General features: G+C 39.5%; 1 protein-coding gene across 4 annotated transcripts in view; it reads left to right on the top strand.

The window, feature by feature from the left end:
- LYST (lysosomal trafficking regulator) overlaps positions 1-19,051 on the top strand; it is a 710,683-nt gene that overhangs the window by 675,993 nt on the left and 15,639 nt on the right. For all 4 annotated transcript variants that reach the window (XM_063443375.1, XM_063443377.1, XM_063443378.1 and 1 more), the window contains one exon: positions 18,875-18,946. In XM_063443375.1, the coding sequence (XP_063299445.1) occupies positions 18,875-18,946 (72 nt within the window). The remainder of the gene's footprint in view (positions 1-18,874; positions 18,947-19,051) is intronic.

The raw sequence follows: 19,051 nt of genomic DNA on the forward strand, positions 1-19,051 counted from the left end.
ACAATACAGCAGAATAACAGGCAGAAGAAGATGCCTTAACCCCTTAAGACCGCAGCCAAATGTACAAGTTGTGATCCAAAAAAACGTAAACAAAACCTGGCATTTGCGCTATATGTCTGTCCAACCATAATTCACCTCTTTCATATTAAATGCACCCCCCATTATTATATATCATTTTATTCAGGGGAAACGGGGCTTTCGTTTAACATCAAATATTTAGGTATGGAACATAATTTAATATGAAAAAAATATTTAAAAAATGGGAGAAAATAAGAATTTTTTACATTTTTTTAGTTCTACGTGACATTCTAACTGTGAATGTCATAATACTGTTTGCTTTTACTGCAATACAATACACATATTTGTATTCAGCGATGTCTCGCGTGTAAAACAGTACCCCCTATGTACAGGTTTTATGGTGTTTTGGGAAGTTACAGGGTCAAATATAGCGTGTTACATATTTCAGTTTTTTTACATTGAAATTCGCCAGATTGGTTACGTTGCCTTTGAGGCCATATGGTAGCCCAGAAATAAGAATTACCCCCATGATGGCATACCATTTGCAAAAGTAGACAACCTAAGGTATTGCAAATTGAGTATGTCCAGTCTTTTTTAGTAGCCACTTGGTCACAAACACTGGCCAAAGTTAGTGTTAATATTTGAAAATGCAAAAAACTAATTTGAACGCAAATTTTGGCCAGTGTTTGTGACTAAGTGGCTACTAAAAAAAACTGAACATACCCTATTTGCAATACCCTGGGTTGTCTACTATTGCAAATGGTATGCCATCATGGGGATAATTTTCATTCCTGGGCTACCATACGGTCTCAAAGGCAACCTGGCGAATTTTAATGTGAAAAAACTGAAACGCAAACCTTATATTTGACTCTGTAACTTTTGAAAACACCATAAAACCTGTACATGAGGGGTACTGTTATACTCAGGAGACTTCGCTGAACACAAATATTAGTGTTTCAAAACAGTAAAACGTATCACAACAATTATATCGTCGGTGTAAGTGCCATTTGTGTGTGAAAAATGCAAAAAATGTCACTGTCACTGACGATATCGTCGTTGTAATATATTTTACTGTTTTGAAACACTAATATTTGTGTTCAGCGAAGTCTTCCGAGTAAAACAGTACCCCCCATGTACAGGTTTCATGGTGTCTTGGAAAGTTACAGAGTTAAATATAGTGCTAGACAATGTAATTCCCTGAACTTTTGGCCTGGGTTGGCAGGCAGGTCCTGCAAATTGTCATTAATAAAATGACCTAATTATGTAAAATTATTACATAAATATATGCGTAGAATTATTATATATATGTGTGTATATATATATGTGTGTATATATATGTATATAATTTTTTTTAATTATTTTTATTTATATATAGGTATATACATAGTGATATATACGTATATACTTATGTATATAGATATATATATTATTTCGTTCTACATGTATTTTGATATCAATATATATATATTAATTTTAAAATACAGTTAGAACGATATTACGCATGTTTATATATTTTTTATCTATTTTTTTTTCATTATTTTTTTATTATTTTTTTATTTATTTTTTTAACGTATTTATATATTTATTTATTTTTTATTATATATAAATATATATATAATGAAAATTATATATATATATTTAATCAATATCATTGTACGTGTATTTTGATATTAATATATATATATAATTATGTATATATTAATATTAAAATACACGTAGACAGTGTATGCATATTTATGTGTATGTGTGTATATGTGTGTATATATATACTTAGATCATATATATAATAAATATATATATATGATCTAAGTATATATAATTTATTTTTACACTGTTTTAACATTTTTTATTTGTATTTCAGACAGCAATCTTGGCTTTTTCTTTTTTTTTAAACAATTGGACATAAGTTTGTCTGCCTTATTACCCAAATAATACCATTTTCTTTTTAAGAAAACTAAATCTTTATTAGCCTGTTTTTTTTTTTTTGTTTTTTTTTTCTTAAATGCACACCAAGTCACAGGGGCTGATCACCTCTGTTTCTCGGTTTTCCATAAAAAAATAGTCGGTTAGATCTTTAATTTGTTTAAAATTGCTATTATTTTTTAATACCGAGTCATTCAGTTTCCATTCAGGTCTATGTCTTTTAAAATGTCCATAAAAATCGATTATGGTCGGACCATGCGATCGTTGTAATGAATATCTTTTTTTATAACCTTTGCCAGAGTCTTACCACTTAAAATCAGGTAAATTCTAGGGCATGAGTTGAATGACTTGGAGAAAAATCTTTCTCGTTGGGATGGAAAATCCACCAGCAATCTAGCAGATCAGAGAGCTTAATTCGCTCAGAGAATCTTTTGGCATTATTCAGTATGTTTCTATTTTTTTCCAGTGTTTTTTTTCCAAATCTGGATCCAAAATACAGTTATAGTCACCCATTATTACAACCTGTCTTGATTTAATGCGATCAATTTTATGCAAAACTTTTAAGAAATGGAATTGGAGACATGTTCGAGGCATAAATGTTTGCTAATGGAAACTTTTGATTGTTAATCTTGCACATTAAAATGATAAATCTGCCTTCAATATCTAAAACTTGATCGATAGTTTTTAAAGCGATATCTGTCGACAATACAAAAGCTACGCCTCTTTTTTTAATTTTTTTTTTTTTTTGCTCAATGCTGCACTTATGGCAGAGGGAAAGAATTTCAAATTACATTTACACCCTGTTCCAAATTAGGTAAATTCTATTTAAGTGTCACAAGGATTAAATATTTAGTTTTTCAGTTTAACTCATGGGTGGCATTGTGTCTCAGGGCTCTTTTGATCACTGAAAACAATCTCGGACACCTGTGATAATTAGATTGCCAGGTGAGCCCAATTTAAGGAAAAACTACTAAAGGAGGGTGTTCCACATTATTAAGCAGATCACCATTTTCATGCAATATGGGGAAGAAAAAAGATCTCTCTGCTGCCGAAAAGAGTTGAAATAGTTCCATGCCTTGGACGAGGTATGAAAACATTAGATATTTCACGAAAACTTAAGCGTGATCATTGCACTATTAAGAGATTTTTGGCTGATTCAGAGCACAGACAGGTTTGTGCAGATAAAGGCACATTGAGGAAGATTTCTGCCAGATCCATGCATCGGATCAAGAGAGCAGCTGCTAAAATACCATTACATAGCGGCAAACAGATATGTGAAGCTGCTGGTGCCTCTGGAGTCCCACAGACATCAAGGTATAGAGTCCTCCAGAGTCTTGCAACTGTGCATAAACCTTGTATTCTGCCGCCACTAACCAATGCTCACAAGCAGAAACAGCTGCATTGGGCAGAAAAATACATGAAGACTAATTTTTAAACAGTCCTGTTCACTGATGAGTGCCATGCAACCCTGGATGGTCCAGATGGATGGAATAGTGGACGGCCACCCTGTTCCAACAAGGCTGTGACGTCAGCAAGGCGGTCGTGGAGTCATGTTTTGGGCCGGAATCATGGGAAGAGAGCTGGTCGGTCCCTTTAGGGTCCTCGAAGGTGTAAAGATGACCTCTGCAAAGTATGTGGAGTTTCTGACTGACCACTTTCTTCCCTGGTACAGAAGGAAGAGCTATGCTTTCTGTAATAAAATCATCTTCATGCATGACAATGCACCATCTCATGCTGCAAAGAATACCTCTGCATCAATTGCTGCTATGGGGATACAAGGAGAGAAAGTCATGGTGTGGCCTCCATTCTCCCCTGACCTCAATCCTATTGAGAACCTTTGGGGCATCCTCAAGCAAAAGATCTTTGAGGGTGGAAGGCAGTTTACATCCAAACAGCAGCTCTGGGTGGCTATTCTGACATCTTGCAAACAAATTCAAGCAGAAACTGTCCAAAAACTCACAAGTTCAATGCATGCAAGACTTGTGAAGCTGCTATCTAATAAGGGGTCCTATGTTAAAATGTAATTTGACCTGTTAAAATGTTTTAAAAGTTAAAATGCTGTTATACGTTTGATTGAAATAGCTTTTAATTTCAGTAAATATGCTGCAAACACAACAAATAACAATTTCAGTTCTTTACAACCTATAAAGTGTTTTGAAACTGTCTGTGCGTAATAATTTGGAACAGTGCATTGTAAGTTTATGTTTAAAAAATACTGTTATCATTAGGAGGTTTGTTCAATAAAATTTTAATTGTACTCTTAATAGTTGATAACATGAGAATTATGCTGACTGTTATTTACATCAATTATTAAGGTAAATGAGAAAAATATCATTTGCATAATAATTTGGAACAGGGTATATGTTTGTCCTCCAAGGTCCAACAGGTTTCTTGGAGGGCCCCAATATGTATATGTTCTCTTTGCAGAAAATCTTGTAACGTATACCTTTTAAAATGAGAATTGATCCCCTGTACATTAATTGTAGCCAGTCTAATACACATTTTCTAGACGACTTGTAATATTGACTGGAAGGATGAGGAGACTCACAGCTTTATAACACATAAACAACATAAAACATAACATCAACTGCCAGTGTGTGGCAGTATTGAACACAATAACAAACATATTAAACTATTCACTTCTCCTACTCCTATCTTCGGGAGAATCCCTCTCCACACGACAGTGTCGGCAAAAACCTCCTTATAGTGCCGACTAAGATCCCTATCTAAAACTACTGATCCTAAAAGGATCAGTGCACTAACCTCTTTTTTCCCTCTTTTCTTTGCCTATTTATTCCCTTTCCAGATTCCTATTCTTAAACATTAGTCAAATCAGTTTAACTTTTAAGCGAAAGAGGAGAAGCAATAAAGCCACCCATATGAAAAAAGAGAGAAGAAATAAATGAATAAATACCGTATATACTCAAGTACAAGCTGAGTTTTCCAGCACATTTTTAATGCTGAAAAAGCCCCCCCCCCTCGGCTTATACTCGAATCAGGGTCTGTATTATGGCAAATTTCATTACCATTATACAGACCAGGACCGCCGGCTCATTACAAGCCCGGCAGTCCTAGGGGGGCCGGCAAGCTGTTACATACCTTTGCAGCAGCTCCGTTCATCTCCCAGTGTAAATCTTGCAAGACACGCGGCCGCCAGTGTTGCCACGGGTTACCGTGGCAACACTTCGCGCGGCACGCACACCGCAAGATTTACACTGGGAGATGAACGGAGCTGCTGCAAAGGTATGTAACTGCTTGCTGCCGGCCCCCCCACTGCACAGCCCATGCCACTGGACGACCAAGGAATCATATAGCCCCCCTCCCTGGCCAGGTATCAAGCAGGGAGGGGGGCAAAAAAATTAAAAAAAAATAATAAAAGTATTAAAATAAAATTATAAAAAATATTAAAATAATAAAAATGCCCTTCCCCCACCCAGTTTACACACAATACACAAACACACACACACTCTGCATCATATACACAAACACACACTCTGCATTATATACACACACTCAATTCATACAAACACACACACTGCATTCATAAAAACACACTCTGCATTATATACACACACACTCTGCGTTATATACTCACACACTGTGTTGTATACACACACTCTGCATTCATTATATACACACACACTCTGCATTCATTATATACACACACACTCTGCATTCATTATATACACACACACTCTGCATTCATTATATACACACACTGTAAATAAATATTCAATTAGTGTAATTTTATTGGGATCTAATTTTATTTAGAAATGTACCAGTAGCTGCTGCATTTCCCACCCTAGGCTTATACTCGAGTCAATACGTTTTCACAGTTTTTTTAGGTAAAATTAGGGGCCTTGGCTTATATTCGGGTCAGCTTATACTCAAGTATTTACGGTAGATTAAAAGAAATAAACAAAAAAATATTTGTTTTAATTACGTTACATTTCTATCCATCTATCATTTCTCTTCACCCACTTTAACAACTGTTTTAACTGAAAAATCATAAAGCCAAAATTCTCCTATAGTCAGTTAATTTCCCCTTTTTTTTTTTTTTTTTTTTTTGCATTGGCTTTGTTACTTAACAAACTAAATTATTATCTGAAGCTGTGACCTTCCAAATAATTGTGACCTCTATATATTGTAGCAGCAAGTAGGTGATTTTACAATCCCTCCTCTTTCCTCTCCACCTCTCCCCTCTCTAATTGTACCCGCCTGCCTTCTATCTTACACAGTGCATCTGTGGCAGGGAAAAGGGAGAAAATTGAAAGGGAAGAAAGAGAGAGAGAAAAAAAAAGAAAACGTCTGATGAAAACTAGTTTAGTATATAAATAATTAACTATATAAATGAGTGCTAGTCTTATTGAGTGAAATCAGTGACCTATGACACATACCATCTGATTCCATCAATGGAACATTAAAAATCAAAAACAGTTCCCCTCAAACTTCTGTGATAACCTTTTTCTACATCTGCTTCTAAAACATAATCTGTCAATGAATTCTTACAGTACGTTCTAATAAACGAGTGAATTTGTGTGTATTGTTTGAAGATTGTTACTATCTGTATCTATGGCTGTAAGTAGTGTAAAGCCACACAAGTCATCAAACTAACTTTTGACAGGCGACTCGCCGCTTTTCCGTAAACCTCGCCCACTGTTCAATATAACCCCACCCATTGCGCAGTGTCGTGTTGTCCGCACCTTTTTTTTTACTAAACCACGCCCATGGCACCTTATGACCCCACCGTTCTTATTAAGCCACATCCACAGCGCACAATGACCCCGCCCATTGCGCAGTGACTTGTGCCCTGCCCTTTTTTTTACTGAAGAACGCCCATGACACCTTATGGGACCCGCCCCTAATACATTTTTATTTTGTCAAATGCCCCAGCCCATTTTATTAAACCACGCCTGTTGCGCAATTTGACCCCACCCATTGCGCGACGATGTGTGTACCGACCCTTTTTTACTAAACCACAACCATGGCACATTACGGCCCCAATGCTATTTTTGACGTATTAACGGCCATTTTTATGAGTCCACACACGGCGTGTTATGACCATGCCCATGAGCTTTATTACATATTAGCGAACATTTTAATGAAACCACATCACGGTGTGTTATAGACACGATACAATGTTCATAGAGTGTGCCACCATACGGCTGTATGAGGTATTACATTCTTTGATTGGATTTTTTTTAATTTCTTTTTAATTTCATTTAGAGGAGGGATATTACTGAGTAAAGGGGATGTGTCTGGACATGTTTTTGAAAGATGTATTTGGGGCCTTTTTTTAAAGTATAGAACAAACACAGAGGACAGATGTATATAAATTGTTGGCTTTTATTTGTATTTATTTTTAATTTCATTTAGAGGAGGGATATTACTGAGTAAAGGGATTGTGTCTGGGCATGTTTTTGAAAGATGTGTCTGGGACCTTTTTGAAAGCATAGAACAAACACAGGAGACAGAGAAATAAATAAATGCCAAATTAACTCATATAGCAATGTTTATTAGACAAAAAAAAAGTCAATGCATTATACACAAGAAAAACAATAATACAATATCCACAGGAAAAGCTATAATACAATATATGTAGGAAAATCAATAATCATCAAATGTTTTAGTCAGAAAAACAATAAATAAACATCACAAATTCAACCAATCAGTAGGCTGCTTCAGTATACGCGAGCGATGCTTAGGTAGCAAATAAACGTGAGATGTTGTTAAGCCCGGTGTGCTAAAATACATATTTTGTAACGTTTGTCTTTTTTGAAAATGGGGTGTTATGTCTCCAGTCTCACTCGCAAGGTTTTGCTATTTCAATTGTTCCAAATAGTTTCTATTTGAAGTGTTGCCCACAACTGTAGATGGCATGTTAAGGTCAGCCATAGCTTGAAGAAAAGTATCCCAGCCCGGAGGTAATTTACGTACTGTAACATTGTGACTCAGGGTAATATACACCAAATCGAGTATATTGGATCCCGGTACAACAGTGTTTTTATAAACAAATTCACCCTTATCATTCCAAGCTGCAATTTGCTTGGACTGAGACATTCTACTCAACAACAATTCAGCATTTTTTTTATAGCGGACATTTACATTATTAACAACTTCACAAAATACAGCGTCTGAAACATCAGAGACTTCCGCAGCATGAGGATGTGCTACAGGGGGGTTTGGTACGGAGGATTCTCCAGGAGGTTAGAAAAGTGTCAAGCCCAACTTTTCGCTTTTATTCTGTTTAGCATGTACCAAGTATTTCTGCAATATAATGGTATTATACCTCTTTATCTTCTCATCATCCGATACACTTCTATTTTGAAGAATAGACATCTCATTATCTAGGTTCTGAGTGACAGACTCACGAGCGCCCTCAGAGTTCTGAGTTTTTTCGCTGTATTAGGTCTAACTCCTCCAGGCTGTTTAACCAACTGCTTCTTACTAAAAGACACTTTTTTGTTGCTCAGTGCTTTTATATTTTTTCGCCACTTTTTTAGCTTTTCTACTTGTTGTTGTGATAAAGGTATCTTACCTTTAAGGGTATTAAGAGCTATTTCACATATAGCCGTGACTAAATCATGAGATGCGGAGCATAAAATATATTTTTTCTGTGATGGTGATACACTTATTAGACTTTGTAAAGCCAACGAATTGCGACGTATACGCATAGACATCCTTACAGGATCTAAAATTCGGCAGGTAATTTGACCTGTTAATGGTATGTTATCGACTTTTAGAGGGCTGTTTGTTATAAATATATGTCGAGGGAAGGTCGGGGGGGGGGGGGAAGAGACCGGTTCTTAAGCGGTACTGTTCGAGGGTTGCAGATCTTAAATCTACAAGCAGATAGCCATAAGTTTTGCGTGTGGCATCTTCAAAAGCCTCTAAAAAAAATTGTGATTTACCGGGGTACATTTGGCGGGCCAGAGTAGTGATTTGCAGTTTATCTCTTGGATTCTTAAAAAGTACCATATATTTAGTGTTTAGAGCTATAGTACGACTTTTTTTTTACCTTGACAGAACACATTCTGTTCCAGATACATGATACTCAGATTTCTGTGATGTACATACTTGGTGAATGATTTCTCAATTTCTGAACTCTCACTGGCAGTCTCCATTAAGTCATCAACAATAGTAAAATTTACTCTGTTAGGGGGGAACAAATTATCATCATTAAATGTTATGGGTAACCCCTCTATAAAATTAATATTTGGGATTGTGAGTAATAAATCATCATAAAGCACCTGCCAGCAGGCATAATACCAAACAATGTTATCAGGGGTGTGCGACAATAATGTGGTAGCATTCTGTAAAACCTGTTTGACAAAATAACTTTTTCCTGAGTTAGAAGGTCCTGCTAGTATGCATGAAAAAGGATGTTGTAAACGAGTATCCATGGTAAATCATTAGTAACCAAATGGGAGAGTGGTAAAGTCGCCGAACAAATATCTTTTTGTATATATACACTTTTGTGTTTTCTGTAACGGTCGTGTCTCTATCTGCCAAAGGAGTTTATTTCTGACAATGGAGGCCTGTCGCACCACAATTCTTGTCTGTTCATCAGGGTCTGAGTTCAACGGGTAGTCCAACACCAGGTCTTTTAAACTGTCAAAGTTGATCAACTGGGCATTGCTGGCATGAAGCATTATGCCTTTCACCTTTAGAGATGTTTTATCTTTTGATAGTTTGTATCCATACGTCTTGGGACCTGCAGATACAAACTCGGTAATGTGGGTGTCACAGGGTATTTCACTAGTCAGCTCGCCTAGATAGTCCCCTAGAGGTGGATTCCAGTCACCCGCTGTACTAACAAAAATAACAGAGTCAGTGTCATGGTAGAGACATCTGTCATTAAGACGGTCTAAAACATTATACAGTTCAAGTCGTGCATAGGCAGTGATAAAACATGCAATACATATATTGGTATTGCGAGACAGACTGTGACAGCCCTGGGCGTACTTCCAACTGAGCATGGCTGTGTCATCATTTATGAATGACAGAGAAGACACCTCATATTCAGGTAAAAATATATAACCAAAAAGCTTGTCAGGATCAAAAACAAGACTTGTGGTTTGCAAATTAGGTTTCTGACCAAATTTGCCCCATAAAGAATTAAGAAACAATTTGGCAATCTGTCTTTTTGCAGGGTTTACATCTATTTTCTCTGGTCTTAACAAAATACCCTCTTTAGCGTAATAAGCATCAATGTATTGGCTTCATTTTTCATCAGTCGTACACCATTCAGGGGAGGATTCCTGTTTGTCCCTAAGGTGCACCTTTATATACTTTTCAAATAACGTATTGGAAGAGTAAGGGAAGTGCCAAATCTAACTAAAAACAACAAACATAATTTTCAGTTGCCTAATAACACGGTAAACAAATCCACTTGGAAAAAAATTACAGTTCTTTTGCCAAAATCCAAATTTGTTACAAACTAAAACTTGCTGTCAAAAGTTGTATATTTGAGTTTTATATTTTAAAAGTATGCAATTAAAAAGTCCATCATCTTGATAAAAGCTTATTATATGCTTCAATATGCATACTTCAATTCACAACTTAAATGGAAAACCATCTTTTAAAGGAACACTATAGCATTAGGAATACAAAAATGTATTCCTAACGCTATAGAGCCCGAGTCACCATTTAGGTGACTAGGGCCCCCGTTCAGTGGTGAATAAATAGTTAATTAACCATTTATTTGCTTATCTCACTCCAGCGCTGTGCTCCCTCGGCACTGGTGACCTCTCCTCCTCCATGTCAGGATCGGGACAGGGATCCAACACGCAAAGTACAAACAGGTACAGGGTACGTATACCGGTCCTTAGAATGGCCGGGCTAACGTACAGAGAGTATAGAGAATGGTCAGAGACAAGCCGAGGTCGAGGGAACGAGAAGACAGGTAAGCGAGGAACAAGCCGGGTCAAGGATAACGGAGGTAAACAGAGTAAGGAAACAAGCCGGGTCGAAACCAAAAGGATAACTGAGAAACACCAGAGCACTGTGTGACTAGACAGGCTAGAACCACGACAGGGCAATGAGCAACAGGGCGAAGTATGTTTAAATACCCTGGCTAGAGAGGATAGACACGCCTCCGACGAAACCTGATTAGTCTGTCTCGGACTGAGTGACAGGTCGTTCCGGATTGGCGTGATGACGTCGGCCTCCGGGCACCATGCTACAAAAGGAAGAGACTCCCTCGCGGCCGGCGTTTGTGTGACCGGGTCGACCGCGAGGAACAGAGGAAACATGGCGTCCGGACGGATGAACGTCTAAGTCTCTACCTCTCTCGGAGGTAGAGACTTCAGGTACCCTGACAGTACCCCCCCCCTCAGATACGCCCACCGGGCGGAAAGAACCGGGACGAGATGGAAAGCGAGAGTGATACGCCCTGCGGAGACGAGGAGCATGAACATCCTCCTGAGGTACCCAACTCCTCTCCTCAGGACCGTATCCCTTCCAATCGACCAGATATTGTACTTTCCCCCGGGAGATACGAGAATCAATAATAGAGTTAACCTCATACTCCTCCTGACCCTCCACCTGAACAGGACAAGGAGGGGCTGTTGTGGAGGAGAACCTGTTACAAACAAGAGGTTTCAGCAACGACACATGAAACGAGTTAGGGATGCGTAAGGTATCAGGAAGAGCTAGACGATACGCAACTGGATTGATACGAGACAACACCCTGTAAGGTCCAATATAACGGGGAGCGAACTTCATGGAGGGCACCTTTAAACGGATGTTCCTCGTGCTCAACCATACCCTATCACCCGGAACAAAGAGCGGAGCCGCCCTTCGACGTTTATCAGCATGTTTCTTAACCAGCATAGAATTGTGCGTAAGGATTTGCCGAGTTTGATCCCACAACTTCCTCAAATTAGCAACATGAACATCAACCGACGGCACCCCCTGGGAAGGAGAAGCCGAAGGAAGAATAGACGGGTGAAAGCCATAATTCATGAAGAAGGGGCTTGAATGAGTAGAATCGCAAACGAGATTGTTGTGTGCAAACTCTGCCCAAGGAATCAAACCGACCCAATCATCCTGGTGTTCGGAAACAAAACATCGCAAATATTGTTCAATTTTCTGGTTGGTACGTTCAGCAGCTCCATTAGACTGAGGGTGATAGGCAGAAGAAAAGTTCAATTTGATACCAAGTTGCGAACAGAAGGACCTCCAAAAACGGGAAATAAATTGGGAACCTCTATCAGACACAATTTGAGAGGGTATCCCATGTAGGCGAAAAATCTCCCTAGCGAATATCTCGGCCAATTCGGGAGAAGATGGAAGTTTAGGCAGAGGAATGAAGTGTGCCATCTTAGTGAATCTGTCAACCACGGTGAGGATAACAGTCTGTTTTTTAGAGATAGGTAGATCGACAATAAAGTCCATGGCCAAGCAGGACCACGGCTTCTCTGGAACTTCTAAGGGGTGCAGGAATCCACAAGGAAGCGTATGAGGTTGTTTGGTCTTAGTACAAACCTCACATGCAGCGATGAAATCTTTAGTATCCCTACGTAAAGCAGGCCACCAGAAATCCTTAGAGATCAACGCAAAAGTCTTGCGAATACCAGGATGTCCCGCCATCTTGCTGTTATGGAAACACTGCAACAGTTCCAGTTGAAGAGCAGGAGGAACGAAATGTCGACCCACAGGAGTCTGTCTAGGTGCTAAATGTTGTAGCTTAACGATCTCGGCCAGTAACGGAGAATGAATCCTGAGATTCGTATTAGCAACAATATTGCATTTCGGAACTATAGAGGAAAGGACCGGCTCAGGTACAGTAGAAGGTTCATACTGGCGAGATAAGGCATCGGCTTTAGAATTTTTTGAACCAGGTCTATAAGTCAGCACATAGTTGAAGTGAGTCAGGAATAAGGACCAACGAGCCTGCCTAGAGGACAGGCGCTTAGCCTCCCCAATGTAGGACAAGTTCTTGTGGTCCGTCAGGATAGTAATAGGGTGTAAGGTTCCCTCTAATAAATGTCTCCATTCCTTTAAGGCTTTAATGACTGCTAAGAGTTCTCTGTCGCCGATGTCATATCTGCTCTCAGGACCCGAAAGTTTCTTAGAAAAAAAACCACATGGGTGCAATGGTTTATCTACCCCCAATCTTTGTGACAGAACCGCCCCTACTCCTGTCTCAGAGGCATCGACCTCGAGCAGGAACGGTAAGGTCGTATCCGGATGGACTAGTATTGGAGCAGAAGCAAAAAGTTCTTTGAGACTCTTGAAAGCAGCTAGAGCATCAGTAGACCATGTCTTAGTATCCGCCCCTTGTTTGGTCATATTGGTGATGGGCGCAATAATAGACGAGTAGCCCTTAATGAAGCGTCTATAATAATTAGAGAAGCCAATAAATCTCTGAATAGCTTTGAGTCCCTGAGGCAATGGCCAATCTAAAATAGACTGGAGTTTGTCAGGATCCATCTTAAAGCCCTCCCCAGAAATCACGTATCCAAGAAAGTCTATCTGGGTCTGGTCAAAACTGCATTTCTCAAGTTTACAGTACAAACCATGTTGTAAAAGTTTGTGTAATACCTGTCTGACTTGTCGATGGTGGGTCTCAATCTCTTTAGAGTGTATGAGTATGTCATCCAGGTAGACAATAACACAATCATGTTGAAATTCCCTAAGAACTTCGTTAATCAAATCTTGGAAAACTGCAGGTGCGTTACAGAGACCAAAAGGCATGACCGTATACTCATAATGACCATAGCGGGTATTAAACGCTGTCTTCCACTCATGGCCTTGCTGAATTCTCACCAAGTTGTACGCCCCTCTGAGGTCCAACTTGGTGAAAATCTTAGAGCCCTTTAACCGATCAAAGAGTTCTGTAATCAAGGGGATAGGATAGGCATTCCTGATGGTTATTTTATTCAACCCTCGATAATCGATACAAGGTCTGAGTGACCCATCCTTCTTCTTAACAAAAAAGAACCCAGCCCCGGCAGGAGATGAGGATCTCCTGATAAATCCCTTGTCTAAATTCTCCTGAATATACTCCTCTAAAACAGCATTCTCTTTAGTGGATAGAGGGTATACATTGCCCCTAGGAGGCATGGTACCAGGTAATAGGTTAATTTTACAATCAAAGGACCTGTGTGGAGGTAGAGTATCAGCGTTCTTTTTATCGAATACTGCCTTTAAGTCCATGTACAAAGGAGGTATCTGTCTCTCTTTAGGCTGGGTAGTAGTGTCAGGTGTGTAAATTACAGCCAAAGGGGATACCTTCTGTAAACACCTCTCCTGACAACCCTGACCCCACGAGAGTATCTCCCCTAACTCCCAATCGATAGTAGGGTTATGTCTCTTTAACCATGGATACCCCAGGACTATGGGAACGGAAGGGGACGAAATAAGCATAAGAGATATACTCTCCTCGTGTAAGATACCAACAGACAGGCTCATGGATATAGTCTCACGAGTAATAACAGGCTCGAGTAGTGGTCTACCATCAATGGCCTCAACGGCCAAGGGGGTCTCTCTTAACTGGGAAGGAATAGTGTGCTTAGTGGCAAAGGCTTGATCGATAAAATTCTCAGCAGCGCCGGAATCTATCAATGCCACGGTCTTAAGTACTTCCTTCTTCCATGTTAAAGAAACTGGTAGTAAAAGCCTGTGATTTTTGTAATTATGCGTAGAGGACAAAATAGAAACACCCAAGGCCTGTCCTCTAGAGAAACTTAGGTGCGGGCGTTTCCCGAGCGAACAGGACAATTCAGGCGTAAATGACCTCTGACTCCACAATACATACACAATCCCTCCCTTCTCCTGTACAGTCTCTCCTCTTCTGAGAGATGAGTATTGCCTATCTGCATAGGTTCAGGAATTAGTGAGGTATTGGACTCAGGACTTAGAAATGCAGGTGCTAATTTAAAGGCAGGTCTTAGGTTCCTCTCTCGAGTGTTCTGTCTTTCTCTTATACGTTCATCAATACGAGAAATGAACGAAATTAAGTCCTCTAAATTCTCTGGTAGCTCCCTAGTAGCAATTTCGTCAAGGATAACATCTGATAACCCGTTCAAGAATACATCCATATAAGCCTGTTCATTCCACTTAACTTCTGACGCCAGAGACCTGAACTCTAGTGCATAATCCACTAATGTTCGGTTCTCCTGTCTCAGGCGCAACAGTAATCTGGCTGCATTGACCTTTCTACCAGGGGGGTCAAAAGTTCTTCTAAAAGCAGCTACAAAGGCAGTATAATTGTATACCAACGGGTTATCGTTCTCCCATAATGGGTTAGCCCATCTCAGAGCTTTCTCAATGAGTAAGGTGATAATAAACCCAACCTTTGCCCTATCGGTAGGATAGGAGCGAGGTTGCAATTCAAAGTGAATGCTGATCTGGTTTAAAAAACCACGACACTTCTCAGGTGACCCACCATAACGTACAGGTGGAGTAACACGGGAAGAGGCACCTACAGTAGCTACCTCTAGGCCTGAACCTACAGAGGAAATAGGAGTAGGACGCGTCTCCTCTGGAGGATTATTAGCACGAGACAACAATGCCTGTAGTGCTAAGGCCATTTGGTCCATTCTGTGTTCCATGGCGTCAAACCTGGAATCAGAGGAACCAACCTGACTGTTTGTACCTGCAGGATCCATTGGCCCTGTCGTAATGTCAGGATCGGGACAGGGATCCAACACGCAAAGTACAAACAGGTACAGGGTACGTATACCGGTCCTTAGAATGGCCGGGCTAACGTACAGAGAGTATAGAGAATGGTCAGAGACAAGCCGAGGTCGAGGGAACGAGAAGACAGGTAAGCGAGGAACAAGCCGGGTCAAGGATAACGGAGGTAAACAGAGTAAGGAAACAAGCCGGGTCGAAACCAAAAGGATAACTGAGAAACACCAGAGCACTGTGTGACTAGACAGGCTAGAACCACGACAGGGCAATGAGCAACAGGGCGAAGTATGTTTAAATACCCTGGCTAGAGAGGATAGACACGCCTCCGACGAAACCTGATTAGTCTGTCTCGGACTGAGTGACAGGTCGTTCCGGATTGGCGTGATGACGTCGGCCTCCGGGCACCATGCTACAAAAGGAAGAGACTCCCTCGCGGCCGGCGTTTGTGTGACCGGGTCGACCGCGAGGAACAGAGGAAACATGGCGTCCGGACGGATGAACGTCTAAGTCTCTACCTCTCTCGGAGGTAGAGACTTCAGGTACCCTGACACTCCATCGACGTCCGCTGCCGAGTGGAGCCGAACGCGCATGCGTGGCTAGAGGAGCATGCACATTCAAACCGGCCCATAAGAAAGCATTACTCAATGCTTTCATATAGGGATCTTTTTTGACACTGGACTCCATGACGACGTCCAGTGTCAAATAAGTGTGATTTACTACGTTTACATAGCGGAAGACAAAAAAATGCTGAATTGTTGTTGAGTAGAATGTCTCAGTCCAAGCAAATTGCAGCTTGGAATGATAAGGGTGAATTTGTTTATAAAAACACTGTTGTACCGGGATCCAATATACTCGATTTGGTGCGTAGTGTTACCCAGAGTCACAATGTTACGGTATGTAAATTACCTCCGGGCTGGGATACTTTTCTTCAAGCTATGGCTGACCTGAACATGCCATCTACAGTTGTGGGCAACACTTCAAATAGAAACTATAGAGACTGCAGACATAACACCCCATTTTCAAAAAAGACATACGTTACAAAATATTTATTTTAGCACCCCAGGCTTAACAACATCTCACGGTTATTTGCTACCTAAGCATCGTTCGCGTATACTGAAGCAGCCTGCTGGTTGAATTTGTGATGTTTATTTATTGTTTTTCTGACTAAAATATTTGATGATTATTGCTTTTCCTACATATATTGTATTATAGCTTTTCCTGCGGATATTGTATTATTGTTTTTCCTGGGAATATTGCATTGACTTTTTTTTGTCTAATAAACATTGCTATATGAGTTAAAGGGCACAGGTCACTGCGCAATGGGCGGGGTCATTGTGCGCTGTGGAGGTGGCTTAATAAGAAGGGTGGGGTCATAAGGTGCTGTGGGCGTGGTTTAGTAAAAAAAAGGGACTGATCACACAACACTGCGCAATGGACGGGATTATATTACACAGTGGGCGTGGTTTACTAAACAAGGGGCGGGGCGCCTGTCAAAAGTTAGTTTGATGACTTGTATGGCTTTACACTACTCATTCTCATTTACTTATTAATCTGTTATTTGCATTTCCATTTCCACTGAGTCCTGTATTTATTATTGATTTATTTTAATAAGCATCTCATACAATGAATAAAGCTGTTCATGTTTATTATTATTTTTTAATAATATTAAATACTCGTCAATCTATATTGTATGCTGCATATTGGGTCTTTTTCTCTTTATAAGCATAAAACAAAGTAGGGACTTCATGGTCTTATGTATTTTTTCTATGCTTGACACAATACTCTTCTCTTCCTCCAGCCCTTCCTCCCTAGCCTCACTAGATATGTTCATGGGTCATCTGCATGATGCCATATGATGGTATAGTAATGGTTTATGGTTTTGACAGAGCCACTTTAAGCAACTTTTTTGAAAAGCAGACAAATTAGGTGTGTATGGCATCCCTTTAAATAGTTAAAATAGTTTTATTATCAAAATTGATGATTATAATTTTTTTTTTTTTTTACATTGAATGTCACATAATCGAGACAAACTCGATTGAGTCATTCCTGCCAGGAAATCAGTCACTAGAGGTGTGTCTACTAAAAACAATGTTTTAGATTGCTGGACTAGAAAGATAGGAGTGAGGAACGCAGACCACTTCATTGAGATAAAATGGTCTTTGGTGCTTTTAGTGTTCCTTTAACTGAATCCAATGGTAAACTAAAATGTAGCTATGGACTGTCTAATTTTTTTTTTTTTTTTGTATATATATACATTTATTTTGTTGATAGACAATCTGATATACAATACAAATTACTGTTACATCCATGATGCCATAAGTGCAGGTTCCTTGAAGATGTAGATTGTAAGCTCATTGGCTATCTAGCTGAGCACTTTGTAATCAGTTTACGGGCAGGGCTCTCTCTACCTCTTGTATTTGTCTGTGTATATTGTATATTCTCCACTAATTGTACAGCACTGCAGAATCTGTTGGCACTTTATAAATAACAGTAATAAATAAATAAGTGCATGTGCATAGCACTATCAAGGAAAATGCCCAAGCAAACATTTTTATACAGCATTCTGGAAAATGCTCAAAGTTGCATGTTGGGTACGGTGACCAGATCCACCATGTTTTCCTAGACCCATATCACATATACATATTGATGGGCAGCACATGAAAATGGTAGTCCTGTAGTATGTCGAATTCAGAAGAAGGCATGTTAGAAAATGAAATGAAGCAGGAGTGGTGATTATTTCTGCTAATGATTTGCATTGCTATAATGCATGTCGCTAATAGAGTTCCCCCCAATCCTATTAGTGACCTGTGCTCTAAGCATTATGTGACAACCATGCATGTGTTCTGTAGAATTTGATGATGACTGCCTGTCATAAAGCCAGTTAGTTTTGTCGAATTTGGTCAGGGCTTTATGCAAAGATCATGCTGGGCCACATATTAGAGGAGGGAGAACAGGACTTTTGGCATAATCTCTGTCACTGGTAAAAACTGGTGAACTTAAGAATTAGAACATTTGCATATTGAATTAGATGCAACAGCACTTTTAGCTTCAGTTGACCAAAGAGAATTCTAGGCATTGATGTATATTTGAAGGAATTGTTAAGTCCTAACTTATCCTTCCTTGTACAAAGCTGGCATGACGTATGTCAAGTACACTGGCTACCCAACTAGCACATTGGCATGCTAAGTCCTAAATACGGAATGTGATTAACTGGAGCTTTATATATTAAAAACAGTATTGTCCATTTAGCTATTTGTGCTTTATTCTTTACTTTTTTTTTTTTTTTTTTAAGGTTATGGAGTACTTGGGACCTGAAACCAGTGCGAGAAATTACTTTTCCCAAATCCAACAAACCAATTGTAAGGTAAGACTATATTGCATTTGTTATGTATTTAAATGAAGGCTCCAAACTCCTTAAAGGGATTATCTAGTGCCAGGAAAACTAACCTGTTTTCATGGCACTGTAGAA

The sequence above is a fragment of the Pelobates fuscus genome, chromosome 2 (genome assembly GCF_036172605.1).
Source record: "Pelobates fuscus isolate aPelFus1 chromosome 2, aPelFus1.pri, whole genome shotgun sequence".
Taxonomy (NCBI): domain Eukaryota; kingdom Metazoa; phylum Chordata; class Amphibia; order Anura; family Pelobatidae; genus Pelobates; species Pelobates fuscus.